General features: G+C 44.2%; 1 protein-coding gene across 3 annotated transcripts; it reads right to left on the reverse strand.

Annotated features, from left to right (window-relative positions):
- Positions 1 to 366: 366 nt before the first annotated feature.
- On the reverse strand, positions 367 to 27,798 carry GOT1 (glutamic-oxaloacetic transaminase 1). 3 transcript variants are annotated; one of them, NM_213927.1, is given in 9 exon segments: positions 367 to 1,207; positions 5,057 to 5,199; positions 6,179 to 6,344; positions 6,428 to 6,578; positions 8,428 to 8,532; positions 8,752 to 8,864; positions 9,318 to 9,441; positions 18,509 to 18,690; positions 27,609 to 27,779. In NM_213927.1, coding segments are annotated over 9 exon segments (1,242 nt in total). In that variant the 5' UTR covers positions 27,727 to 27,779; the 3' UTR covers positions 367 to 1,067.
- Positions 27,799 to 27,942: the final 144 nt, after the last annotated feature.

Here is a 27,942-nt window from a genome sequence, read left to right on the forward strand (position 1 = left end):
CCCCTGAACTCCCTGGAAAATGTTTAAGTGGCTCTAACTATCTCAATGGACTAGGAGGTACTCCAACCGCAGTGAGAGGGGCTGTGTTCTAGACTCGCCCTGAGTGATGTCAATTCATGATGTCAATTCATAATGTCAATTCATGAATCCATGAAGTCCAGTTTCTTAAATAATCTATGAAGATGGATGGCCTCTGAAGGACAAGCTCACAAAACTGACAAAGGGCTGTGGTACCTTGAGTTCACAAAAAGGAGGCAGATTCCAAGAAGACATATAGTTTTCCCTTTGGCAACTGGTAAATCCCACTGTAACATTCATTTAAACCATGGGTACAACTACCTATTAGTGGATCACAAAATCAAGTCCATGGGTCTCAATCAGCACTTTTATTTCTTTAGTGAAACAACAGAATAGAATAGAATAGAATAGAATAGAATAGAATAGAATAGAATAGAAAATACCAGAATGTACTCCACATAGTAAGGGTAAATTTGACTCTGTGAAACTTTTATTTCAGTTAACGTGTGGGTAAAATATAAATATATTTCCTACCTTGACCACCCTAAAGAACTCAAGCTTAGGGCTAGGGACAGAGCCATGCAGAAAGAGCAGGGAGACAGACACTCTGGGTCCAGAGGACAACTGTTAATGACACAGCCAATACCCACAATCACACTTTGCTCTTCAGACAACTTGATCTTTGGGACTAGACTTTGTACAGAGTAAAACACACAGGAGCACGTGAGTGACACAGGCAATACTCCTGCTTCTAGTGAGGGGGCAAGACATCTACATCTCATGATCAAAGGACCTTTTTATTCTTTTCAAATAAAAGCCTGAATTTGCTCTGGCCTCCAAAAGGGCTCTATTCCCTGGCCCCCATTTCTTTTCAAGAGATGTTCTCTTCCCATGGGGCCAATTTAAATAGCAGCTACCTCACCAGAGCAGCCTTTTCTGTCCCTCGGTAGCCTCTAATACAGTTGTGATGTATAGAACCAGGTTTGTGCAGGCAGGGAACACACGAGACAGAGGACCGCTTGGGTGGCGCTGGCTTGGGTGGTGTTGCTTCACTGGATTTTGGTGACAGCTTCATGGATGGAGGTGGCCACATAATCTAGATTTTTGGTGGTTAAGCCACACATGTTGATCCGACCACTTGGTAGCAGATAGATGTGCTTTTCGTTGATCAGATATTCAACCTGCTTGGCTGTTGAAAACCAAGAGACATATAATCAGAGCAGTAGGAATCCTTTGAGCAACAGAAGTCCAGAAATTCCATTACAGTGACACTCCTTCTTTCCCCCCAACACAGAAGCAAAACAACAGGAGCCATTTTGTCCAGTTAACACAGTGAGAAATACTCGCAATAGATTCTGGAAACTACTCTTATGAGCTAACTTTTCTTTTTTTGGCCACACCTATGGCATATGGAAGTTGCCAGGGATTGAACCCGTACCACAGCAGCAACTCAAGCCACTGCAATGACAATGTAGGATACTTAACCCACTGCACCACAAGGGAACTCCCCAAGCTAACATTCTAATCCCCAGAAAGTTTAACATGGCTCCTCCCGAAGGGAATTTTAATCCGGGACTACCTGTCACCCAAACCTTGGAGGTTACATTCTCCAGGACACCCTATCAACTCAACCAAACCCACAAACTTAAGAACATTCCATTGATATGAAAAACTAGTTATGATGTGCTTTGTTTATCTCTTCCTTCACCTGTATTTGCTGAACTCTGAATACCTAGAGCAGCTTCCCTTGGCTATTGCATTTTCACAGTACATGGTACAAAGTCCCACAATGAGAGTTGCTGGGTAAATGCTGCAGGTGTGAACCAGCAGGCTGAAAAACTACAGAGGCCTCTCGGGGCTGGCGCATCTCAGCCCTCATTTACTCCCACGCAGGAGGGCTTTCCCCCAAGTTTGCAGAAACACTCAGTATGAAATGGGAAGGGACTGCCGGTACTCCCTTTCTGCCACAATCCCTACAGCTTTTTTTGCTTTATCACAAAGCCATCAGAGAATTTTAGCTGATTTTTCCCCCTTGTTGTTAGCACCCTTTAAGATACCGTCAGTTTGCGAGAATGGGAGAATAATAATTGTTATGAACTGAATGTTTGTGTCCCTCCAAAAGACATGTGTTGAAACCCTAATTCCCCCAATGACCCAATGTGATGGTATTAGAAGGTAGAGCCTTTGGCAGGTCATTAGGTTCCGATGAGGTCATGAGGGGAAGCACATGTCATGGAGTAATGCCCTTATAAGAGGCGATCCAAGAGCTTGCTGTGTGTGAGCTCTCTCCAACCCTTCTTTTTTTTGGCCACACTCACGGCATGCAGAAGGTCCCATGCCAGGGGTCAAACCTGTGCCATAGCAGCAACCCAAGCCACTCCAGAGACAATGCCGGATCTTTAACCCAATGTGCCATAAGAGAACTCCTCTCCCCTTCTCTTTCTCTCTCTCCTGCTCCAAACCTCACCTCCATGTGAGGATACAGCAAGAAGACAGCCATTTGCAAGCTAGGAAGAGAGCCCCCCGATTTCAGACTCCCTAGCCTCTAGAACTGTGAGAAATAAATCTCTGTTGTCCACGCCACCCGGTCTATGGCATTTCATTATAGCAGCCCAAGCCGACTAAGATGGTAATAAAATCATAATCATCAGAGAAGCAAACACGATGTGTCAGGCAGTGTCCTAAGCACATTATATTAGTTCAGTTAATCTTGCTCATGATCGTGGCACCTCCATTTTACAGATGGCAGAGATGGGAGTTAAATGACCTTCCCAAGGTCACCCAGCTAGTCAGTGGTGGATCTGAGATTTGAAGGCAGGCAGTGTAACTCCCGGGTCTAAGCTCTTAGCCAGGAGACCACGCTGCCTTTGTATGAAAGTGAAAAACCTAGGCCCTGTACTCAGGGGTACCCATGGGCCCTTCAAACAAAGCCACCTTTTGGGTAGCCTTGACCAGCTTTAATTGTGTGAATTATAGCCATCCAAGGTGATAGCACCTAACCTCACACACCAACAGAGCCATGGGCACAGCACATTTGTAAAGCCTTGCCCCAGAGGCAGATGCTGGGTTTACAGGGCTCCCGCCCTGCTTTTTGAAACAGAAATGAAACTTCTCTACTTTTGTGGGGGAGGGAGCATCACCATTGAGAAGCTGGTCAAAGTTAGGGATTCTTTCCCTAGAAAAAAAGCCAATATACACATACACAATTTTTAAAATGTCATTTCAGGAATGAAAGCCCCTGTTCTGATAGACAGGCTGTAGTAAAGGAAGTACTGTAACATGAGAATTGTAGAAACTAGATGGTGGGCACATGGGATTCACTGTACAATTCCTCCGACTTTTCTGTATGTTTAAAATTTCTCCTAATATTGAGAAAAAAAAGAAAAAAGTCTCTTTTTAAAAAGGGTAAATGATACCAAGTTCTAAAAAAATAACTCTGTTATAAGCTCAGGCCTATTCATACCATTTGTCTACTCAAAACTAACATCCTACTCTGGAGAGCGGGACCATCTGGAAATTTTATGGGAAGACATCCCCACCTTGTGAGCTTTGAGAATATTACTCCTCAACACCATTTCCATTACACTTAATATCTTAGCAATTGTACAAGGATGATCTTTCTTAATCAAGTGAGCTAATCCCCCACTCCAGAATCGTGAGGACACCTATGGCTAACTGAGCTGTCCCTTTATCTTCTTGGGCAACCTATTTTGCCCTGAAGTATCTACAATATGCAATCTCTACCACCTTTCTTTTGGCTTTTTCTGAGCCCATTTCAAACAGGCACTCTGATGGCCCCAGTTTATAGTCCTCCCGGCACCTCTGATGTTCCACTTGTGACCTAAAGGCACGCATCTGTGTCCACAGCCAGACAGAAGATCCACATGCAAGTGAGTGGTCATATCTGCACTATGCCACCAGTGGGTTTGGGTTGAGGTGCTTGTGAATTACTTTTCTTGTTTTGCTTTTTAGGGCCGAAAGTGTGGCTGGCATATGGGAGTTCCCAGGCTGGAGGTCAAATCGGAGCTACAGCTGCCCGCCTCCACAGCCACCACGAAGTGGGATCTGAGCGTCATCTGTGACCTGCACCACAGGTCACAGCAACGCCGGATCTTTTAAACCCGCTGAGCAAGGCCAGGGATCGAACCCGCATCCTCATGGATCCTAGTCGGGTTTGTTATCACTGAGTCATGATGGGAACTCTGGGAATTACTTATTAAATGAATCAATGCTCTATCATCAGAAGGAATGGCCTATCATTGATATGCCCTACAGACAGCTGACCAAGATCGTGCATGGCTGCCTGCTAGACTTTCAATTGGTTTTTAATTCCAACTACTAATCTTAAGTTTTTATTTATGAAATTAAGAGAGAATGTTGTAACCTCTTTGAAGGTAATGCTTGGAGACTAGGAAAGACCTGTTAAGAAATTAGATCCCCAGAGTTACCTTAGTGGCTCAGCAGTTAATGAACCCGGATCCATGAGGATGTGGGTTCGATCCCTGGCCTCACTCAGTGGGTTAAGGACCCTGTGTTGCTGTAAGCTGTGGTGTAGATCACAGACATGGCTCAGATTCCACATTGCTTTGGCTGTGGCGTAGGCCAGTGGCTGTAGTTCTGATTCAACCCCTAGCCTGGGAACTTCGATATGCTGCAAGTGCGGCCCTAAAAACTAAAGCAAAAAAAAAAGAAAGAAAAGAAATGAGATCCTTGGATAATCGTACATAATATTTATAATTAAGATTAGGGAGAAACCAGAAGGTACCTTAACACTTAAAAAAGATGTTTCATAAATCAAGGCTCCAAAGTATAAATCCTGTTATTTCCCAGCTGGCTTTGTGGCCAGGGTGGGTAGACCACAACCACGCTGAGACCCCAGGGGCCCAGGAGATAGGTGGGACACACTGAGGAAATCTAACTTGCTCTGGTCCAAAGTGATGGCTGACCAAATGGGTGACAGCTAAGGGAGCCAAGCCCCAGAACACCAACAGAGGAGTGCTGTGTCCAACGGCGAGCGTTCGAGGCGGGGGCTACTTACGGTTCAACCCAGTGAAGCTGAACATTCCAATCTGGTCCGTGATGTGGTTCCAGGTTCCAGGGGTCTTGAGGGCTTCTAATCGTGCCCTAAGCTCAGATCTCATGCTCAGAATGCGGTCAGCCATTGTCTTCACGTTACCTGTCCTGAGAGGACAGCAGTATGAGTACCAAGCAGACAGGGGAGATGGGACGAAAACACATACATTTTAAAAATGTAATTTGATCTCTAAGCTGAAAATGGGATCGCGACCTGCCTATTAGGCTATTTGGATGCCTGGACGGGTGATAAGGAGATCAGAGAGACTGACTGACTGGGCAGAAGGAAAGGACTACACGAACTGATGGAGTTTGTGTCTTGGCTCTACCGGCTGTAACACCATTTACATTTAACTCAGACTTCACCTAGGTGCTGACTGAGACAGGAAAATATATTTTATCACTCCTAATCAAGGAGAGATTGCAGATTTGGCTATTACACAAAAATTCTGTTTCAAAATAAGATAAAATTGGAGTTCCCCTTGTGGTGCAGCAGAAATGAATCCGACTAGTATCGATGAAGATGTGGCTTCGATCCCTGGTCTCATCAGTGGGTTAAAGGATCCGGCGTTGCTGTGAGCCGTGGTGTAGGTCACAGACGCGGCTTGGATCCTACGTTGCTGTGGCTATGGTGTAGGCCAGTAGCTGTAGCTGATTCACCCCCTAGCCTGGGAACTTCCATATGCTGCGAGTGCAGCCCTAAAAAGCTAAGAAAAAATAATAATAATAATTAAATAAAATATATACAAATTAGATAAGAATGAAGAGACCCAAATTGTTGCACTAACTTGAGGTTGACTATTCTATCAGAAATTTCTCCCTGTATTTCCTAACTTTCAGGGGAGGAAGCCAGGGGTGGGATGGGGTGGTGGGGGAGTGGGGGAAACTCCATTCACCGAGTGCACACCCAGTGTTGTGTTACACACGTGTGTAGGTGCCAGTCCTATTTTATAGAAATATCTGACACTCAAAGAGGTTCAAGTGGTTTTGTCCTGCCTCTGCCAAAATAAAACAGACAGTTAAATGTAATGCGACAATCGCTGCTCTGTATCCCCACCCCTCGACCACCGGGCGTTGAACCCCTTACCATTCATGAAAGAGCTCAGGGTCAGAGAGCGTACGGGCCACGATTCTCGCTCCCTGAGCAGGGGGATTGGACCACGTCACTCGCACGATCTTCTCCATCTGGGAAAGGACTCGCAGGATGCTATCGGGTTCTTTTGCAACCACGGTCAGGTTCCCCACGCGCTCATCTAAAAAAAGGGATGAGAATCAGCCTTGGGGTTCCGGTGGGGTTGGGTGGGGCAGCTGGGCTGTAACTCAGGAGAGCACTCACTGTAGAGCCCGAAGTTCTTGGAGAAGGACTGGGCACAGAAGAGCTCGAACCCTTCAGACACAAAATAGCGAATGGCCCAGGCGTCTTTTTCTAGGTTGCCAGATGCGAAGCCCTGATAGGCTGAGTCAAAGAAGGGGAACAGAAACCGGCGCTGCGAGGAAGGAAAGTGAGTCAGGCAGGAAATCCTCCTGGAACCGACCTCAGACATGGCCTTCCTTCCCCAGTGGGTGCCTGGAAGGAATTGCTCGCCCTGTTGGCTTCTCCTGCCTTTCCTTTCTGCATCCAACTCCACTTTACACTTGTTTGTCTGTACACTTGTTTCTCTGTTCACCTACGTACCAACCAACAAATCGAAACTTTATTTTTTTAAAGCATATGGTCCTAAAGTGTCAGGATGCTGCTTTGCCAACAGGATGTATCTGATGATGTTACTCTGTGACCTCAAAGATTGCCAGGGGCTCCACATGGTCCTCGGAATAAAGTCTGAGGCCTCAGCACAGGACCTGGCCTCCCATTTACCTCTCAAGCCTCATCGTTCACACTCCCCTCACCGCTGGAACTCTAGCACATACCAAGAATTACTTTCCTTTCCTCAAATGGACCATGACCTTTGCCTTGGGCTTTGGACCGTGCGCTTCCCTCTGCAGAGAACATTCCTTCCCTTCCAGCCCCCACCTGTCCTCCTCCTTCAATTCCCAACATGGAAATCACTTCTTCCAGGAAGGCTTCTTCTTCACCCTTCCCAACACACACACACTCCCCAAAGTCTGGGCTATGTGCCCCACAGCACCCTTCAACACAGCAGTCTTGTGTAGAAGACTGTACATGGGTGTCTCTCCAGGCATGTTCAAGGGTGGGACCACCTCTGCTTTGCTCACCATTGTGTTCCCAGGGTGCCCAGTGCATAATAGTTTATCAAGAAGTACTCTATAAACACATTAATGAGAATATATACACCTTGAAGAGGTCCTGTCTCGTGGCACAGCAGAAACCAATCTGACTAGCATCCATGAGGATGCAGGTTCAATCCCTGGCCTTGATCAGTGGGTTAAGGATCCAGCGTTGCCATGAGCTATGGTGTAGGTCCCAGTTACGGCTCAGATCTGGCATTGCTGTGGCTGTGGTGTAAGCCGGCAGCTGTAGCTCTGATTGGACCCCTAGCCTGGGAACCTCCATATGCTGTGGGTGCAGCCCTAAAAAGCAAAAAAAAAAAAATAAATAAATAAAAAAAAAAAAAGAAAGAATATATACCTCGAGCTAGAAAATTCCAATGTGGGAGTTCCCATCGTGGTACAGCGGAAAAAAAATCCGACTAGGAACCATGAGGTTGCGGGTTCGATCCCTGGCCTCGCTCACTGGGTTAAGGATCTGGTGTTGCCATGAGCTGTGGAAGGACGCAGACATGGCTTGGATCCCGCGTTACTGTGGCTGTGGTGTAGGCTGGCAGCTACAGCTCCGATTTGACCCCTAACCTGGGAACCTCCATATGCCACGGGTACAGCCCTAAAAAGGCAAAAAAGAAGGAAGTTCCAATGTAGAAAGTTATCCCAAAGAAATAATAAAAGGAGGCTTATTACATAAGTTGTTCACAAGAGTAAGAAACCTGAGCTCTAAATGTTCACTAATCAATCTGTAATATGACATAACCACGCATGGAAAACAACACTACAAAACATTTTGAATGACATGCTAAGGAGTTCAAATGAAAGACAAAGCACATGACAAAACCGTACAGGTGTAATGATCCCGTCTTTGTAAAATAAATACATGTATGTGTATAACTCACTTAAAAACATTTTTTTAAAAGAAAAGAGCCTGACATTCTATATATGGAAATATTAACAGTGGCTTTCTTTGGGGAATAGAATGTGTAAGTTACCACTTAGTTCCTTCTTAGGGCTTTTGTCCATTTTCCAAATTCTTCAGCAATAGGCACTGCTTTTGAATACATCAACCATTAATATACACGCTATTAAAAGATTCTCTGAAAAGGTGGTTACCTTCATGACAGAGGCGATCTGCTTCCACTGCTCTGGAGTTGGGTCGGTCCCTGTCGGGTTGTGGGCACAGGCGTGGAGGACAAAGATGGAGAACTCAGGAGCGTTCTGAGGAGAAGGAGGCTCTGTCAGCTCTGGGGCCAGCAGGGACATGGGGGGACAGGGGCACAGAGGATGGGTACTCCCGCCTTATGTGCCATGTCAGAAACCTGCCATCTGCTTTGAGCAGGGTGTCTCGGACTCTCAACTTATCAACTGATCCAAAGACTTCTTCCTGCTCCTCCCGACCCCACAGCATTCTGTTTAGTTTTTCTTCTAATCACCCACCTCCAGATCACTCAGGAAACCCTGGAGATCAAGTCCTCTCTTCTCGGTATCCCAATAGCGATAGGACCGAATGTCTTTGAATCCAGCAGTAGTGAAGACTCCATTGTGATTTTCTGCAGACAAAGGGGTAACACGTTAAATGTTCTACAAACACATGGAGACACAAATGGAAAAGACACAAGTCAACTTCCAGGGTCCTCGCAGGCGTAACATCCCTAGGAGACGTGGCAGTGAGGGGTTAAGATTGGGAGGAAGGACTGTAACAGGAACAAGCTTGACCTGTCGTAGCCATGCTGACAAACATCCTACTACAGAGGGACCGCCCTCCTCTAGGAAGGTTCAACTTGCACTAAAACACAAGGTCAACAAGAGTCTAGTGGAAAAGTATTCCTAATCTGAATTTGAGCATCAGGTTACTCATGTGCTGCTATAAGCCACTGTTCAAGCCACTCCCAAATGTCAGCTGACCCAGGGCTGGGTTACATTTTTCGTGTAAACAGTGAGACTCCTGAGGATATTTCCACCGGCTTCTCAGTTTCTCCCCTCATCACAGCTACTGGACTCACCCCAGGTTGGTGAGGATACGTAGACAGGCGTGTCTTTGTTGTTTGTTCCATTGTACCATCGTGCTAAGAACTCAGCTCCAATTCGAAGTGCACCCGTTCCCCCCAAAGACTGCACCCCTCCCACCTGAAAGAGAAGAAACAGGGTCACTAGTTATTTCATGGAGGTCAGATAAATTAGGGAGAATACGGTAATGACAAGCATTGCCTTTGGGCCTGCTCCACGCTAAGCCCTTTAAATGTGTCATCTCTATAAAACATCATAACTACACGAAGCAGTATTATTTGCCCAGGACTACAAATAAGGAAACTGAGGTTAAGAAGTGAGGCACTTTGCTCAAAGTTACCAGCTACTGAGCAGTAAGACCAGGTCTTTACCCAGGAAGTTTGGGCAAGTCTGACCCCTGAGGGCACGTCCCTCTGAACAAAGAAGTAGAGGATGTACCCAGGCCACATTAGAGTGTACCCTGCAAGGCAAACCTACCCCTTTGCACCCATCTCAAGACCAAAACTGCCCTCCAATAGAAGACTGTAAAATAATGTCCCAAGCTTGCCATCAATATCAATCTGAAAAGCCCCTTCTCACTGATATAACAAAGGCTTGTTAATTCTTAGACATGTTTTAATTCGAGTCTCCATTGTGGATCAGTGGTAACAAACCCGACCAGTATCCACGAGGATTCAGGCCATCCCTGGCCTGGCCTCGCTAAGTGGGTTGGGTGTGTAGGTCAAAGACGAGGCTCAGATCCTGTGTTGCTGTGGCCGTGATGCAGGCTGGTGGCTGCAGCTCTGACTGGACCCCTAGCCTGGGAGTTTCCATATGCCGCAGGTGTGGCCCTAAAAAAGCAAAAAAAAAAAAAAAAAAAAAAAAAAGTTTTAACAAAACAAAGGTGACATGCAAATAATACATTCCTCTCCTGAAGCCTCTTAAAATGGCCTCACCTAAAGTGCTATGTTTTACCCGTTACAGAATACCTTCACACAGCTTATTGATCTTCACATAGTCCTGTAAAGTAAGTTCCAGATTCCTAATTTACAGATGAAGAAACTGATTTAGAGAAGTGGCTTGCCAAAGGATTCACAGCTGGTGAGTGGCAGAGCTGAACATAAATTCAGGCCTTCTCGCTGGAGATCTAGTCATGAAGCCCTACCTCTGTTGTTCTGCCTAAACATCTTTAATTTTGCCCTTTCACAATTCTAATTAGATTTTAGCATAACTCTTTCAGTAGAGAAATGTCATAAATTATGTGTTGCTTAATATGTCTAAAGGAGAAAGAAAGAAACAGATCACATGAGAAAGTCTAACTCCTGGGCATATATCTGGACAAAACTGTAATTCAAAAAGATACATGTACCCCTATGCTCACAGCAGCACTATTCACAATAGCCAAGACATGGCAACAACCTAAATGTCCATCGACAGATGAATGGATTTAAGATGTGGTACATAATATACAATGGAATATTTACTCAGCCATAAAAAAGAACAAAACAATGCCATTTGCAGCAACATGGATGCAACAAGAGATTCTCATACTAAGTGAAATAAGTCAGAAAGAGAAAGACAAATACCATATGATATTTGAGAATAGACTTGTGGTTGCCAAGGGGGAGGGGAGAGAGAGTTGGGATGGACTGGGAGTTTGGGATTAGCAGATGAAAACTATTACCTCCTGGGATAGACCATGATGGAAAAGAATATAAAAAAAGAATATATCTATATATGACTGAATCACTTTGCTGTACAGCAGAAATTTGCACACTGTAAATCAACTATACTTTAATAATAATAATACTAAAGTCTATCTAAAAGGAAGGACATATACCAATGTAATAACAGCAGCAACTTCTAAGGAGGGGCCTAAGATGTGGGAAAAGTGGTCAAAGGGTTAAAAGTTGTCTTTTAAAAATATGGAGATGGGAGTTCCCATTATGGTGTAAAAATATGGAGATGGGAGTTCCCATTATGCAGCAGAAGCGAATCTGACTAGTATCCATGAGGATGCTGGTTTGATCCCTGGCCTTGCTCAGTGGGTCAAGGATCTAACATTGCCATGAGCTGTGGTATATGTTGCAGTCACAGACACAACTTGGATCTGGTGTTGCTGTGGCGTAAGCCACCAGCTATAGCTCCAACTCAATCCCTACCTGGCAACTTCCATATGCCGCACCTGTGGCCCTAAAAACCAAAAAAAAAAAAAGAATGAGGAGTTTCTGCTGTGGCACAGTGGGTTAAGCATCCCATTGCACTGGCTCAGGCTGCTGCAGACACACAGGTTCAATCCCTGACCCTGCACAGTTAAAGGATCTAGCATTGCCACAGCTACAGTATAGCATCAGCTTGGATTCAGTCCCTGACTCGGGAACTTCCATATACTGTGAGTGCAGCCATTAAAAAAAAAGAAGAAAGAAAAACTAAAGGTAAGGAAAATGTATTTATGCATTACTAGGAATATTTTTAAATAATTAAAAACCTATATTTAGATGTCTGGGATCTGCTATAAGTAATTCAGCTTTGGCAGGAAGATGGGGGAATATACAAGAATGACCAATTACAAATTGTTGTTGAAGCCAAGTGATGGATACATGGGGGTTTGTTCATCACACTGTTTTATCTACTTTTGTATATATTTGAAAATTTTCACAATAAAAAGGTTAAAAAAAAAAACCTTCCCAGACAAAGAAGAAACGCTTCCAAAATCTTTTTTTACAGAACAAACATAACACCAATGCTGAAAGATGACAACCGAAAAAGAGACCTCTTTCATGAATATTGATACTAACTTTCCAAATAAATGTTAGTAAACAGTATGATTTCAACTGCACATTTAAAAATATCCTTTTGGACAAGTAAATCATCTGATGAATGCATGATTATTAGAAATACAGAAGTGAGTCAGTTTTCCTGGGTCTCTCCCATGTATACATAATGTTCAACTTTGATTTTCTCCTGTTTAAAAAAAAAAATATATATATATATATTTATATATCTCACATTTGTCATCGTGTTAGAGGAAATGATCACCCAAATGATCATCCCAACAGGTGAGAAAAGTACAGCTTCTTCTGATACAAATGCTCAGTGAAACAAGAAACAATAGAGATTAGATTCAGCCACAAAGAATAAGTCGGCTTCATGATGAATTCTGAATCATGAGAAGAAATACACTTAAGCCAGAAACAAGGCAATGAGACCAATTATCACCACTACTATCCCCCCGGCCCTGCCCTCACCACCCACTGCTCTATCCGAGCATCTGTGAAAGGACACTGTTGAAACGTGGAACAGAAGCAAAGCTTAGGGTTCTCTGGTGGCTCAGAGGGTTAAGGATCCAGCGTTGTCACTGCTGTGCTGCAGGTTGGATCCCTGGCCTGAGAACTTTCACCCTCCATGCACATGGAAAACAAAAGAAGCAAAGTTGACTGATAGGGAAATGAGGAACTGAGCACAGCTGCCATTGGCTGCAGAGAGAGGAAAAGGCAGTGGGGCTGCAGAGGAAAAGGTCATTGCGGGTCAGATGTGGTTCTTCACTGCAAGCCCCCTGCCCCAGCACTGGTCCCTTCCCATTCCTTTTTTTTTTTTTTTTTTGTCTTTTTGTCTTTTCTAGGGCCACACCTGTGGCATATGGAGGTTCCCAGGCTAGGGGTCTTATGGGAGCTATAGCTGCCGGTCTATGCAAGAGTCACAGAAATGCCAGATCTGAACTGTGACCTATACCACAGCTCACAGCAATGCTGCATCCTTAACCCACTGAGCGAGGCCAGGGATCGAACCCGCAACCTCATGGTTCCTAGTCGGATCCATTAACCACTGAGCCACAACGGGAACTCCCCTTCCCATTACTTTAAAGGTTTGGCCTTCACATTGTGATCTACCTGGATTCTTTATGCAAACTGCTACCAAGGTGATATAACCCAAATGTGCATTTGTCTTTCATGGATTTGTCACCAGCTAAGCTGAACGTCAACTTTATTCATTACTTTACATTTCAAACACCTCAGCAATTTGTATAGGAACGTTGATACTTCCTACATGAGTGAACACAGTTTCCCTTGAACAAGGTTTTAAGTCATCAGTGGATATGTGACAGGTACACGTGGTTATCAGTGAAGACATTGCCAGGCATAGTTTTTCACTTTCTGTGTTCAGCTTTTAACTCCACCCCTTCTCCCCCTCTCCAGAAAGCCAAATTCATTCATTAAAAGAACTCAGAAAGTCAGTAGACTAAATTGAAAATGTGTTTGGAAAAAATAAACCCACTTACCTACATTAACTAATCCCTGATATTCATGATGTATCTGACACGTGACATATCAAACTCTCAAGAAATAAGCATTCCCTCTAAAAATATATTGTACACCAGATGGCTTTGGTGAAACACAGCTTGCTCTATACCATATCAGCAACCAGCAGAAACAAATTCTTGGTGAATCAATAATATGTCAATTTGGTCATTTTGTGAACTGATTTTTGGCAAATTGCTCTAAAGGCCAAGAAAGGCCTATATTTAGGATGAAGGGGGAAAAAATCATAACAGCAAAGGAAATAAGTACAAACTTCAAAGGGAGCCAGGCCACTGGGCCTGGGTGGCTAAACAGGGCTTTCCAGAACGAAGGAAACCTAGTAAGACTCAGTGAGAAGCTATGCCAGTACACAATCCACTCCCAACTTAATCACGCTGCCTGAGGAAATCCCTGTCGGGCTGTCTGTCTAAGATCACAATTTGCTGATGTGATGACTTCACTGTGAGCAGCAGAACTGGATGCTGCAGGTGCCAAGGCTAGGAGGCACTGATCTGGGTGTCCCCAAGCAATTCACATAGTATCTGGCACACGGCACTAAATAAACCTAAAATAAGCAAAGACAGTGTTGAAAAGGTGAAAGCCACAGAGAAAGCCCCAAGTTTCCCAGAGGTGTTGGTCCAAGCAGGAAACTAGGGCACCCTCTCATGGCCCACAAGCCCTCCTACCTACAGTGGTTCAGTAATTTAAGAAGTTGAAATGTTACCAGGCAGGAGATGAAAAACGGACATTTGGCCTGGATCCTAAGATGTGAAAATAGAGAAGCAGTAGGAGGCACTGACCGTCTTAGATCTCCTCAAAATGGCTGATGGACCTGGTAATGTTAAATCTTGAGAAGAAAAATTGAGTTCCTGTCGTGGCTCAGCGGAAACGAATCTGACTAGGAACCATGAGGTTGCGGGTTCGATCCCTGGCCTCACTCAGTGGGTTAAGGATCCAGCGTTGCTGTGAGCTGTGGTGTAGGTTGAAGACGTGGCTCGGATCTGGTATTGCTGTGGCTGTGACATAGGCTGGCAGTTGTAGCTCTGATTCCACCCCTAGCCTGGGAACCTCCATGTGCCACGGGTGCAGGCCTAAAAAGACAAGAAACAAAACAAAATCCAAGGGAAGACATGATTACTGTTTGTTTTCTAGTTCATTCTTTCATTCATGCCTCACCTTCAAGTTTTGGCTCAAATGTCATTTCTATTTCTACCCTAGTTCAAACTGAATCTGCTCTTCCGCTCTCAGAACTCCTAATATGCCTTTTCCTGCTCCATTTTTGTAGCATTTATCACCTCTCGATGTACTATCGTGTTCCTCTTTATTATGGCTATAGTCGATCTCTCCTCACACAAAACTGTAAGCCGAGCAGAGGATCCAGGGTGTTTTGGTCACCGTCGTGCTCCAGCATCTACAACAGCACCTACCCCTAGTAGTGAGCAGTCTGGTGACTGAACAAATGAGTGAATTCAAACATCTGAGATCTCTGAGGTACCAGGGAGGAGCTAAATGCTGAAGATTTTCTAGACAACTTAGGAAGCCATCATCCCTGCCCTGGAGGAAGCTATGGTCTTATGGGAGAGACAGACTCACAAAACTGTACATTAAACACAGTAAGTACTGCCATTCCCAAGCAGTACACAGTCCCATGATGACTCAGAGGACCCGAACAACCAGCTCTGCCTGAGGAACTCAGAATATAGCATGGAACTGAGCTTTGGGCCCTGAAGGACTTGGAGGTGGGGCCCGGGGAGTCATAGAAGCGACGGGGGCAGTCCTAGCAGAGGGAATGGCTGAGGCAAAGGCGCCAAGTCATGATAGCACCTGATGGGTCTAGAAAACAGCAGGCTCTTAGGACAGCAGGACCCTGGGGGTATCGGACCAAGAGTAACCGAAAGAATAGGATGAAGCTTGGCTACAAAACATGCTGCATTCCCTGTTCGGCATCTGGATTTTTTTTTTTTTTTTTTTTTGCCTTTTCTAGGGCTGCTTCCCATGGCATATGGAGGTTCCCAGGCTAGGGGTCTAATTGGAGCCGGAGCCACCAGCCTACACCAGAGCCAAAGCAACTCGGGATCCGAGCTGTGTCTGCAACCTACACCACAACTCATGGCAATGCCAGATCCTTAACCCACTGAGCAAGGCCAGGGATCGAACCCACAACCTCATGGTTCCTAGTCGGATTCATTGACCACTGCGCCATGACGGGAACTCTGGCATCTGGATTTTTACCCTGTAGATAGTGGAGGAGCTACTGTGTGTGTGTGAGAGGGGAAGCAGGTGACACAATTAGTTGTTGTTTTTTTTTTTTTTCTTGCTGAGGAAGATCATTCTAGCTGTACTATGCAGAATGACTCAAAAGAGGAAGAGACCAGAAGCAAGAGGCTATTATAAGAATCTAAATGAGATGATAGTGGGCTGAACTAAGAGAGTAGCCTGGACGGTCCAGAGAAAGAGAAAAGGCTCAGTACCAACTGGTACCTAGGGAGTTGTAGATGCCAAGAGAGTATCCTAAACCATTTTAAAAAGAAGGAGGAAAAGTAGAAGAAGAAGAAGAAGAAGAAAGTAAAAGTCTTCAAATATTTAGATGGCCACCAAGACTGCCATTTAAATTTGTTCCAAGATTAAAAAAAAAAAACACAACACTAAGGATGCTGATGAACTACACTAAGAGGGAGGGCTCTGTTCCCCAAGCAACAGCCCCAAGTCTCAGCACTAAGTGATCAAAATGGGTAGCACTGGGCAGAGGAACAAGCATCTATCTGCCGACAGAGTTATTAAGTGTATAAAGAATGTACAGTCTTAGAGGAAGCTCCCCAACATAGAATCTGTTTTCACTTATCAACAATGGAATTCCAACTAATTTATCAACAGCATCTCAGAGGATCACCCCCAGTTGCCACAATTCCCCACTCTCAAACTTCACCAGGACTCCCCTCTCCTGCTATGGAAACCCTAGATTTTCAAAGCAGCTTCTCCATGCCACCCCTAATCTCTAAAAGTCTACCATTTCTACCTGTATTCCTGTGGTTCCTTGAGGCAAGCCAGTCACAGTCTCTCATACCAATCCAGACAAAACCCTCATCAAGTTAATTACTTACCTAATCACTGATCTAAGTTCCAAGACCTTCACTCAGAGACTCTCTGTCTCCTGATACACGTGAGAATGTGCCCGTGTGCAACCTCCATTCTACCTGCCGCTCTTCTTATCAGGGCATCTGGGTAACCGCATAGGAATAAATCAGTGCCTCCAAGATGTGGTTCCTTTCATGCAATGAAGGCTACTCTGCTGGGCTGACGCTGGTCCAGCAGGGCAAGAAAGGTAGGTGGTTTCAATTGCACAATACCTGACTGGATTACTGCCAAAACTTGAGCTCTTTCCTCTCCTGTTCATCCAACCAGGTTCATCTTCTTCAAACACTCTTATTGGGTAACTCCTCTGCTCAGACCTTCAAGGAACAAATACCCCTCGCTTTTTCTTCCCCTGTGCTTTGTGGTTCTCAATCTTGGCTAAACTTTGGAATCACATGGGGAGCTTTTAAAATCTACCCATGAAGGGAAGGGAATTGGTGGGAAAGGCAGTAAAAGGGCAGAACAGGGGGGTGCCTTCCACGATCCTGATTTAACAGGCCGGGTATGGGGTCCGGCTATTAGCATGTTTTTAAAACCTCCCAGGTGATACTAATGTACAGTCAGAGTTGAGAGCCAGTGTCCTGGCCTCATCCCCTAAGGTTCAGCTCAAGTCCCATCAGTCTCTCTGAATTCCTACAACAGTGATAATCTCTCTCATACCACTTCCTGCCACATACAGCCTCTCCCCAAATGTGCTCTTCTTCCATGTGTCTCTGGTTATATGTAGTCATATTATACTAGGAGGTATACTAGGAAGCACTTAAGTGAGAGAAGTTAAGATCAAGGCCAGAAGAACCATAGAGCAGAACTGACAGGATCTTCAGAGAACATCTAGACTCTTGAACTTTCAGGGGCCAGAGGTCCCTTCAAAAAATCTAATAAAAGCATGAACCTTCTCTCCAGAAATACACATACACACAGAATTATTTCAGGGAGTTCAGAAGCCCCTTAAATGATCCCCTATGCAACTGCTCCTAATGGAACCATGAACATAAACCAGTCTTTCTCTAACGTGTAGATGTGATGTAGAGACTGGTGGGGCAAATGATTTGCCTTTGGTCAAAGTCCTGGCAGAGCTGGGTCCAGACCCTAATCTCTTGATCATTCCATTAAATTCCTTTGCCTTAGCATGTCCACGGACTGCTTTGAACCCAGAAACTAAAATATGACCACCTCGTGGGCAAAAGTGGATACTGAAGAAGCCCTGCTTTATTTATTTATTTATTTACTTAAGGCTGCACCCTCGACACAAGGATGTTCCCAGGCTAGGGGTTGAATCGGAGCCACAGCAATGTGGGATCCCAGCTGCACCTGTGACTTACACCACAGCTCACGGTAATGCCGGATTCCTAACACTGAGCGAGGCCAGGGATCGAACCCACAGCCTTATGATTCCTAGTCGGATTCGTTTCCACTGCGCCATGATGGGAACTCCATGAAGGCCTGCTTTAAATGAAAGCATGTCATTTGCACCATCAGATTCCTGAGGTCACACTAAAATCTTATTCATCGACAGTTCAACAGACATAACATTTAAGATTTTAAAACAAATTTCTGTAGTTCCCTTGTGGCACAGTGGGTTAAGGATCCAGCATTGTCACTGCAGCAGCTCAGGTCACTGCTATGGGACAGGTTTGATCCCTGGCCCAGGAACTTCCGCTAGCTGCAGGCATGCCCCACTCCCCACCCCCTTACAAAGAAAAATATAAAACAAATTTTTAACCTCTTTTTGTCCTCACAGTTTCTAAAGAGAAAAGAGGTCCTCACCCCAAACTCACCCGCTTCTCCTGAAGAGCTGGGCTGTCATCTCCAAGGGCAAGGCGGGAAGCACAGGTCCGGAACTCTGCCAGGCCCAGGATGGGCAGGTACTCGTGGTTTAGGCTGCTGTCATTAGCAATCCTCTGCTCCACCTTCCTCACGACCGGCAAAACCCAGGGCTGGCAATCATCGGTGCGATAAGCTGGGACATGGGAAAGAGACATACAACGGAGGAGTCTTAGGCTTTGTTCAAGGAAGAGTTTGGAACTGTGAACAGGGAGAGTTCTACCACCTTCCAATCAAAACTGTCAGGGAGAAGTTCCAGCTGTGGCTCAGCGGAAATGAATCTGACTAGGATCCATGAGGATGCAGTTTGATCCTTGGCCTCGCTCAGGGGGTTAAGGATCTGGCATTGCTGTGAGCTGTGCGGTAGGTCATGGACATGGCTCGGATCTGGCGTTGCTGTGGCTGTGGTGTAGGCCACAGCTCCAATTCAACCCCTAGGCTGGGAACCTCCATATGCTACGGGTGTGGCCCTAAAAAAAAGACAAAAAAACAAAAAACCTGTTAGGAAAGTTAAAGTTCATTCAGTTACTGACCGCCTGCTTTGCGCCAGGCACCGGGCTAGGTGCTCGTCAGGCAAAAGGATAGATATGGTTCCTACCCTGATGGAAATCACAGCTCCTAAGTATGTGACCTCTAAGTAGAATGCTGAAATGAAAATGGGACATCACAGAGCTTGACTGAATGAGACAGTGCAGGCAAGGCACTTCCGCAAAGGAAAAATACCTAACAAATGCTATGTCAATGTTACAAATGCTATGCCAAAGTTGCTAGGGCACTGAGGTCTCTAGAGCCCCTGGCCTGGCAACTGCCCCAAGAAAAAGGCTCAGTGCTACTTCAGATGAATGCTGCGTCTTCAAACATAAACATGGAGGGGGTGGGGGGCGGAAGGAGGCCCACCTCCTCCTCTTGTCCTATAAGAAAGAAATGGGACAATGGTGAGCAAACACCCTTGACTGAATATTCCAACAACTGGTTACACAATCATCCAACAACCAATTTAAACACATCTTTGTCCTCTTGCTGTTCTGCCATCAGCCAGTGTTTACCATTTTGACTGTTCCTATCATTCGCTTCCTCTGCTTCACATTCGTATTGATCTAAATTTACCTATTTCATATATTTACTCTTGATTACAACAAATTTCTAAGCATTTCTTCTACACTAAAAATAATTTTAGTCTACTTTGAGTTATCCTATCCCCGATTTTTTTTTCCCCCTATACTACCCTATAGTCATTTTGAGATTATAAGCTTAAAAGGGCAGCTGCGGAGTTCCCATTGTGGCACAGTGGTTAATGAATCTGACTAGAAACCATGAGGTTGTGGGTTCGATCCCTGCCCTTGCTCAGTGGGTTAAGGATCTGGCGTTGCCATGAGCTGTGGTGTAGGTTGCAGACGTGGCTCAGATCCCGAGTTCCTGTGGCTCTGGCGTAGGCTGGCAGTTACAGCTCTGACTGGACCCCTCCATATGCTGTGGGAGCAGCCCAAGAAATGGCAAAAAGACCCCAAAAAAAAAAGGGCAGCTGCTTTGGGCTTACATCCAAGCCAGTGACCTGAGTAGGATTCCTTACAGAGGTCATCTGCTCCTGCTGGAATGTTTAGGACTCCAATAAGCCTATGCTTTGGCAAGTGATTGTGTAACTGAAAAACTTTAAGTAATTCTTATCTTGTTGATTTCTGCCCAGTATTAATCCCTGACTTTTTTTTTTGTTTTAAGTCACTTTTTAGGGTTTTTGATGCTGTTTACTGAACAACACATGTTGACTGTAGAAAATTTAGAAAAACACAGAAAGAAAATAATAAACACGATTAACATGTAATTCCAGCAGTCAAAGATACGGAGTATGAAAATTTTGATATACAACCTTCTAAGCTCTATTTTCCCTGAGTATATATTTCTTTATAAAATATATATCATTTTATGTATAGGAGTTTCAACATGCTTTTTTCCATTTATCACATGTATATTGTGACTATCTTCATCATCAACTATTTTTATCTGTGCACACAGAGTGTCTTTGTTCTTTTTTAGAGCTGCATAATTGATAGACACACCATAATTTGAATTGCCTGTTGATGGACATTTGAGTTGTTTCTAATCTCTGGCTGTTAGAAAGCAATACTTCAGGCAACCTTGTCCATGTGTCATCTTACATGTTTCACTGATCTCCATTTTATTTTTTATTTTTATTTTTTTTTTTTTTTTGCTTTTTGCTTTTTAGGCCTGCACCCACGGCATATGGAGGTTCCCAAGCTAGGGGTCGAATTGGAGCTACAGCTGCCGGCCTACACCGCAGCCACAGCAACGCAGGATCCCTAACCCACTGAGCGAGACTAGGGATCGAACCCGAGTCCTCATGGATGCTAGTCAGGTTCATTAACCACTGAGCCACGACAGGAACTCCTGATCTCCATTTTATAACACATGGTCGTATCACAAATTTGGTTAAAACAATTGATTGGAAGAATACTGGTGGCAATCAATGACAAATTTGAAGAATATACTCCCTTTAAATGTAAATGTATTACTTTCAGGCATACTTCGTGTATTTGTAGTTTTGACAAATATATCCACCTTGGCTTTTTTATAGGGGTTTTATCAGTTTACATTCCTATTATGTATAAGAATGTCTGCTGCCCCATAACCTCATCTAGTGAGTGAGTTTTTGCCCATTCGAGAGCACAAAGGCTATCTCAGGGAAGTTTAAATTTATATTTCTCTTATCATGATGCAACTGGGCATTTTTCATATATATGAGCCATTTATAGTATAATTTTAGGGGCTAGACAATATTCTTTTCTATGCATAATTTATTAACTATTTGTGTTACCTTTGATTATTTGCTAATATAAATATTGTTACATCCAGGAGTTCCCGTCGTGGCGCAGTGGTTAGCGAATCCGACTAGGAACCATGAGGTTGCGGGTTCGGTCCCTGGCCTTGCTCAGTGGGTTAACGATCCGGCGTTGCTGTGAGCTGTGGTGTAGGTTGCAGACGCGGCTCGGATCCCACGTTGCTGTGGCTCTGGTGTAGGCCGGTGGCTACAGCTCCGATTCGACCCCTAGCCTGGGAACCTCCAAATGCAGCCCAAAGAAATAGCAAAAAAAACAAAACAAAACAAAAAAAAAACATTGTTACATCCTTACACATATTCCTGAGTGTTTCCTTAGGAAAGATTTCTACATATAAAATTACTAGGTCAAAAGCTAAACAACAAATAAGACTTGATAAGATCATTTTGACTTTGTACCTGTCTTCTATCAACTAATTCTACCCTCAGGGATGTGTCATCTGCAAATCTGATAAGCATATCAAGCTAGCAACAAAAATGTGGACAGAGCTCCGAACTGACATACCACTAACCAACCAACCACCAGTCTCTGGGTTGGTGAATCTGACTCAAAATACAGTCACACCACTCACATCCCACCTACTTTATCAGGAGAGATTTGGTCTGGTTTTTCAAAGAGATGCACATATAACGACTTTCAAGTAATCATTGTCCCTGAAGTAAATCACCCCATCTATGATCACAATGTTACCATTGGTGAAACGATTCTCGGAATTCTTCTCTTGGGATTGTTTTTAGAGGCAACATCTCATTACTTTGAATATCCTCAATGGTCCCAAATCTTTGTCCTTTGAAAGTAAATTTAATTTGGGGGAACAGGACTTGCATCTTGTCCAGCAAAGCAGGTGGGTGAATGGACTGGATGATATGAATGGAGAACAGTTATAAAAAGATAGTTTCTTATGTGGGTCTAACGTGCTTTGAATGCTATTCCAAAAGAGAGCTGCCAGAAATCTTTGCGCAATAGCATTATATATGGACCACACCACACAGAGGAGATACTATTTAGAGGTACACGAACATGGGTGTTTATGGAAAAAAATTAGTTCTATTATGCTTCACATCTGTTTTTGGACATTGTATGTATTATATAATTATGCTACATATGTCATATTTATATGTAATTTGTAAATCACATATTATAAATAAAATATGAAAAATAAAGAAAAGGCCATAGTACCACAGTTCTTAACTAGTAACATATGCTCCCTGCAACTAAAAAATCCTATAGCACGACTGGAGGCAGGGAGGTATTGTGTCTGTACTGCGACAAGAGAAACTGCCCAATTGACACTTCTGCTTCCTTCTTTGCTGCTCAGTTCCCCCCAGGTTCAGCTCCAGATTTAGTCCCAGTGCCTTGTCTAACTGCCCTAATGAAGCAGAACTGCAGTTACTCCTGGGTGACTAGAGCAATAACGTCATGCACTATCAACAACCACTATTTCTACTCTCCTGGAGGGGTTTTATTCCTGTTTGTTAGACCCATGAGTTTCTCATTCATTCTTTCATCATCTCACTCATTCAATGGGAAGTTACTGAATCCAGCATGAACCAAGTACTGGCTAGAAGCGATGGATACACAGAGATGGATAAGATAGAACAAGATACTGTCTCTCCTCCAGGAAACAGAGGACACAGGTCCTTTATTCTCCTGTGAGGGGTCAGGAAAGAGTCTAGAGGATGAGGTATGGAAGATAAAAGATAAGACAAGGAAAGAAGGAGTTCCGATTGTGGTGGAGCGGAAACGAATCTGACTAGTATCCATGAGGATATGGATTCAATCCCTGGCCTTGCTCAGTGGGTCGGGGATCCAGCATTGCCATGAGCTGTGGTGTAGGTCGCAGATGTGGCTCGGATCCTGTGTTGCTATGGCTGTGGCATAGGCTGGCAGCTGTAGCTCAGATTGGACCCCTAGCCTGGCAACCTCCACATGCCTTGGGTGCGGCCCTAAAAAGCCAAAAAAAAAATAAAATAAAATACTGAACTTGAGGGGGTTGTACGATGTTTCCAGCAAACTGTAGCACATATGGGTTTGGCGTTCAGGGAAGAAATTCAGGATGGAAGGAAAGATTTAATAATTATAGACATCAACATAGCTGAAGCCATAACGATAAGGATTTACTGAATACTTAGTACACACAGGACACTGTGCTAAATACCTCACATTTTTAAAAACTCTCATTTAGTTCTTCTAACAACTCACCAAATAGCTATAATTATGATCTCTTTTTTAGAGATCTGGAAAACTGAGACAAGAAAAGTTTGCCCTAAATCACAAGGATTCTAAGAGCTAGGCTATCATACTATTAAATTCACGGATCTCTGTGTTTTTTCTAAAGAGCAAGAGATGTCTATGGATACTTTAGTAAAAAATTTAGGAATTCCTGTTGTGGCTCAGTGGTAACAAACCAGACTAGTATCCCTGAGGATGCAGGTTCGATCCCTGGTCTCACTCAGTGGGTTAAGGATCCGGTGTTGCTGTGGCTGTGGTGTGGGCTGGCAGCGGCAGCTCCAATTGGACCCCTAGTCTAGGAACTTCCATATACCTTGGGTGCAGCCCTATAATTAAAAAAAAAATTTTTTTTTAATTAAAAAAAAAAAAAAGAAATGACAGTCTTAGAGGACACTCTCCCCCCAAAAAAAGAGATGTCTAGGGAATGCCAAACCAGTAGGCCCCAGAGGACTGACTGCATGAGGGGCCTTCCTGCAGCTCCACACACCAATGCCCTTCTCTCTGAGGACCAGCTCTGTTACAGGAGTCACACGTGTTTTAGGTGAGTCTAACAGTCTTGATTTCAGGAAGAACATGGAGAATTAGATGATCAAACCATAACCCTTTTTCTCCTAAGTTCTCCACTTCCCCCTCCATTCCCACCTAGGAGCCCACGCAGATGTGCCTCTTTAAAGCTGTTTTCCAACCAGGGTCCTGGGGAGAGGGCCGGGGGTAGGTACTCAGAAGCACCTGACACAGCACATCTGTCCCACAATTTTATTTGAAGATGCTAGGAATCCACATTTACAACAAAAAATATCAAAGCAAGGAGTTCCCATCGTGGTGCAGTGGTTGACGAATCCGACTAGAAACCATGAGGTTGCGGGTTCGGTCCCTGGCCTTGCTTAGTGGGTTAAGGATCCAGCATTGCCGTGAGCTGTGGTGTAGGTTGCAGACGTGGCTCGGATCCCGAGTTGCTGTGGCTCTGGTGTAGGCCGGTGGCTACAGCTCCGATTGGACCCCTAGCCTGGGGGCCTCCATAAGCCACGGGAGTGGCCCAAGAAATGGCAAAAAGACAAAAAAAAAAAAAAAAAAAAACAAAGCAAGCACAGTTTATTTGGAACAAAAGAAAGCCAAGTTTACAGGAGAAAGGGACTGCAGTCTATGGAGAAATGTCTTGCCTCGGGCTGCATCAGGCTGGACTTGTCTCCCCTGCCCTTAAAGTCACTTTCTGAAGCTTTGAGAAGCACTGAAATGGTCAACTCAGAGAAGCGTTATATTTAATGGAGCAAAATGGGATGCTCTGCTGTGTTTAACTATGTGGAAATTATGCAAATAGTCACAGCAAGAAGAAAATCTCTGGGGAGACTATCTCCAAGTAGGAACGAGCTAAGGAGATTAGAGTTGTGTTTATTCTAAATGTCCATCATCACTAGAAGGTGAGCTGAATAATTTCCATTAGGCTTTCTCTTAAATCAGGGAAAAAAAAAAAAAAGTACCTTCCCCAAAGCCAGAGATTAATTACATTTCCTTCACAAAGGATATACTTTGGGATGTGTATAATAAACAGAGCTAGGACATATGAAAGCCATAAAGAGACCTCTTATTCTACTATACTTCAATGAGGCCCTTATCTGAACACCTGTCAGCACAAAAAAAAAAAAAAGATGTCACAGGAATCATCAGAAATAACTTTTATATAACAATTTTCATATAATATCATATTTCCCATGAAATTATTCATTTAATTCTCAGTCAACTGATGAGGTCAGTAACATTATATCCTATACTGCAGTCATGTAATGTGCTAGTGAATCTTAGAGAAGAATTTTAGAGAGGCGTCATTCCATCCTGGCTCCTTATTTAAGAGATTAAGTCTGGGGATGTTAAATAACACTCCCAAGGTCACCTCACTGGGCTGCAGGCCTGGGCCTGTACCCAGGTCTCCTGGCTCCTCCCACTACAGTGCCCTGGCTCCCTCTGGACCACCTGAAGGTGCCCAAAATAGAGGAGAGGGCAGAGACCCAGGGACCTGAGAGATGTAGCCTGGTACCCCACCCAGCTCTACCATCTATAGTCATATGACCTGGGCCAAAAGGCTTCATCAATCTGGGCTTTGGCCTCCTTATCTCTAAAACAGTAATAGTAATAAACAACCCTCCAAGAGTCTAGCACCAAATGCATAGATCACTGGCTTGTAGTAAAGAGAAAGAATTCCTTGGTTCCAGAAAAACATGACAAAGACACTGTCACGGTTGAAGTGACCACCATCTGGGCTGCAGAGTATGCTTCTGAGCCAATCACTCACTTCTGTCTGGGCTGGCAGGGTGCTTTTTCTCTGCATGAACAATTTATTCTGGAACCAGTGTTAGAAATTATTTTATTTTGCAGTTCTTGAGCTGAAAAATTTCATTAAACATCTTTTATGTGACCCCTCCAAATACCAAAACAAGAGCAATATCTAATACTTATATAACTCCTACTTATGTGTCATACACTGGTCTAAGCACTTTAAAAGCATTTGATCCTCACCAAAACCCTGAAAGACAGTTTAAAGGTAATTGAGACAATAAAACCTGAGGTTTTAAAAAAAATGTATTTAGATTAATATCAATATTAGTTCTTCCTGATAAATGGAGCCCTAAAGACATATTTGGAAGTTTTGGATAGATAAAGAGCTTGAAGAGCGACCATTCCAATTCAATTCAAGGCAATCTTTCAATGTTACTCTATTCTGCTTGTTGCTAAAAACATTACCTTCCCTCTGTGGGTGAAACTATGTAGAACTGGCTTTTTTTAAATGCTTTATTATGGAAAATTTCAAATATATACAAAAATTATAAAAATAATATAATGGATGCCCATGTACCCATTATCCAGCTTTCAACAAACCAAGAACTTTCTAAAGGCTTTCTTCTCACTCATCCCCCATACTCCTTGGTGAAGACTTTAACAGGTCCTATGGACAGACACAGTCACTTGTAAGACACCTAATTCTGAACCTCCTTCTCGCCACTGCGTCTCTGCTACAAAACAGTTCAATTTTCTCTTTTCAAAATTTCTAGTCCTTTTGCTCTAAGTTTGTTCCCTAGCACAGAACATCATCCTATTCACTCTCTTCTCCCTGGCTGGTCTTTGGGTGTTGTTGAGTGTCTGTGTGGCTTCAAACATCCAAATGACAGTGACAGAAATAATACATTCACCAGAGAAGATTAAGATTAGAGTTAAATTTCAGAGGCACTCCAGTCCAAGTCTTTTTCTTAGCAGTAAGGCAAATTGAAGGCCCATGCTCTGACCTATCCAAGGTCCAAGAAAGACAAACAAGAAATAAAGACAAAGATGTGTGCAAAGTGATGCATCGCACTCCTTTTCACCATCTATATTCTTTCCACTCCTTTCACCATCCCTGCCCGTTCCCACCACATTCTTCCCAGATCGTCCCAAAGAGCATTAACGTGTCTCGAAAGAATTTTAGATCTCTATTTTATCACTGCTGATTTTAATCTCCTTGGAGCCAAAACCAAGCCTCAGTCTTTTACAGGGTTTGGTAAAGTGCCTGATTGACACCTGGTAGTCAGTCAAATATTTACCGACCCAGATCAGCGCTCCCTAGGACTACGAGTTCTCCTTTATCCATTCCCCAGCTATCAGGTCTCCAAGCCTGATATCAAACGTTCTATTTTCCCCTCTCTCCTTTCAATCATCCTTTCCCTAGGGAAAGGACGCAGTATAACACACACAATAGAGAATCGGAAAAACTGAGTTTGTGTCCTGATTGCTACACCTTCCTGTGTGTACATAGATACGTCTCCCTTTTTCAAGGACTCCATATGGCCATCTGTAAAATGGGCAGATGGAACCAAGCCTCGTGGATCTTGCCACCTCTCCGACAGAACCAAGGTGGGCCTCGGCATCTCCTACGGTCCCCATAGCCCAAGTTAGGTCCGCTCCACTCCCAGGTTGTTCACACACTTGGGCACTGCATCCTTACCTCCCACTCCTAGGTTGACCTTGCGGGGGTCCGGATCCTCCCGGAAGTCAGCAATGAGCTTAAAGACAAGGACCGGCTGGGCCTGAGGAACCTCGGCAAAGACTGATGGAGGTGCCATAGCTAGAGAGCAGGAGTCGGCCGGGAGCTTTCACCTCGCGCCCGGAGCCGCTCGGTACCGTCCAACCGCTGCAACTGGAGGAGACTCTCACCTTCACCTAGTAGGCGGGGGCGGGCCCACGGCCTCCAATGGTCGAGCCGTGTCGGGAGTTTGGCAAAGCTGTTAACCAATCGTGAGCTTCTGACAAAAAAGGCCAGGAGGGAGGGGATGCTATTA

The sequence above is a fragment of the Sus scrofa genome, chromosome 14 (assembly GCF_054392235.1).
Source record: "Sus scrofa isolate SSC_HxYL_T2T_F1_AM1 chromosome 14, Sscrofa_HxYL_maternal_Yorkshire_Landrace_v2.0, whole genome shotgun sequence".
Classification (NCBI taxonomy): domain Eukaryota; kingdom Metazoa; phylum Chordata; class Mammalia; order Artiodactyla; family Suidae; genus Sus; species Sus scrofa.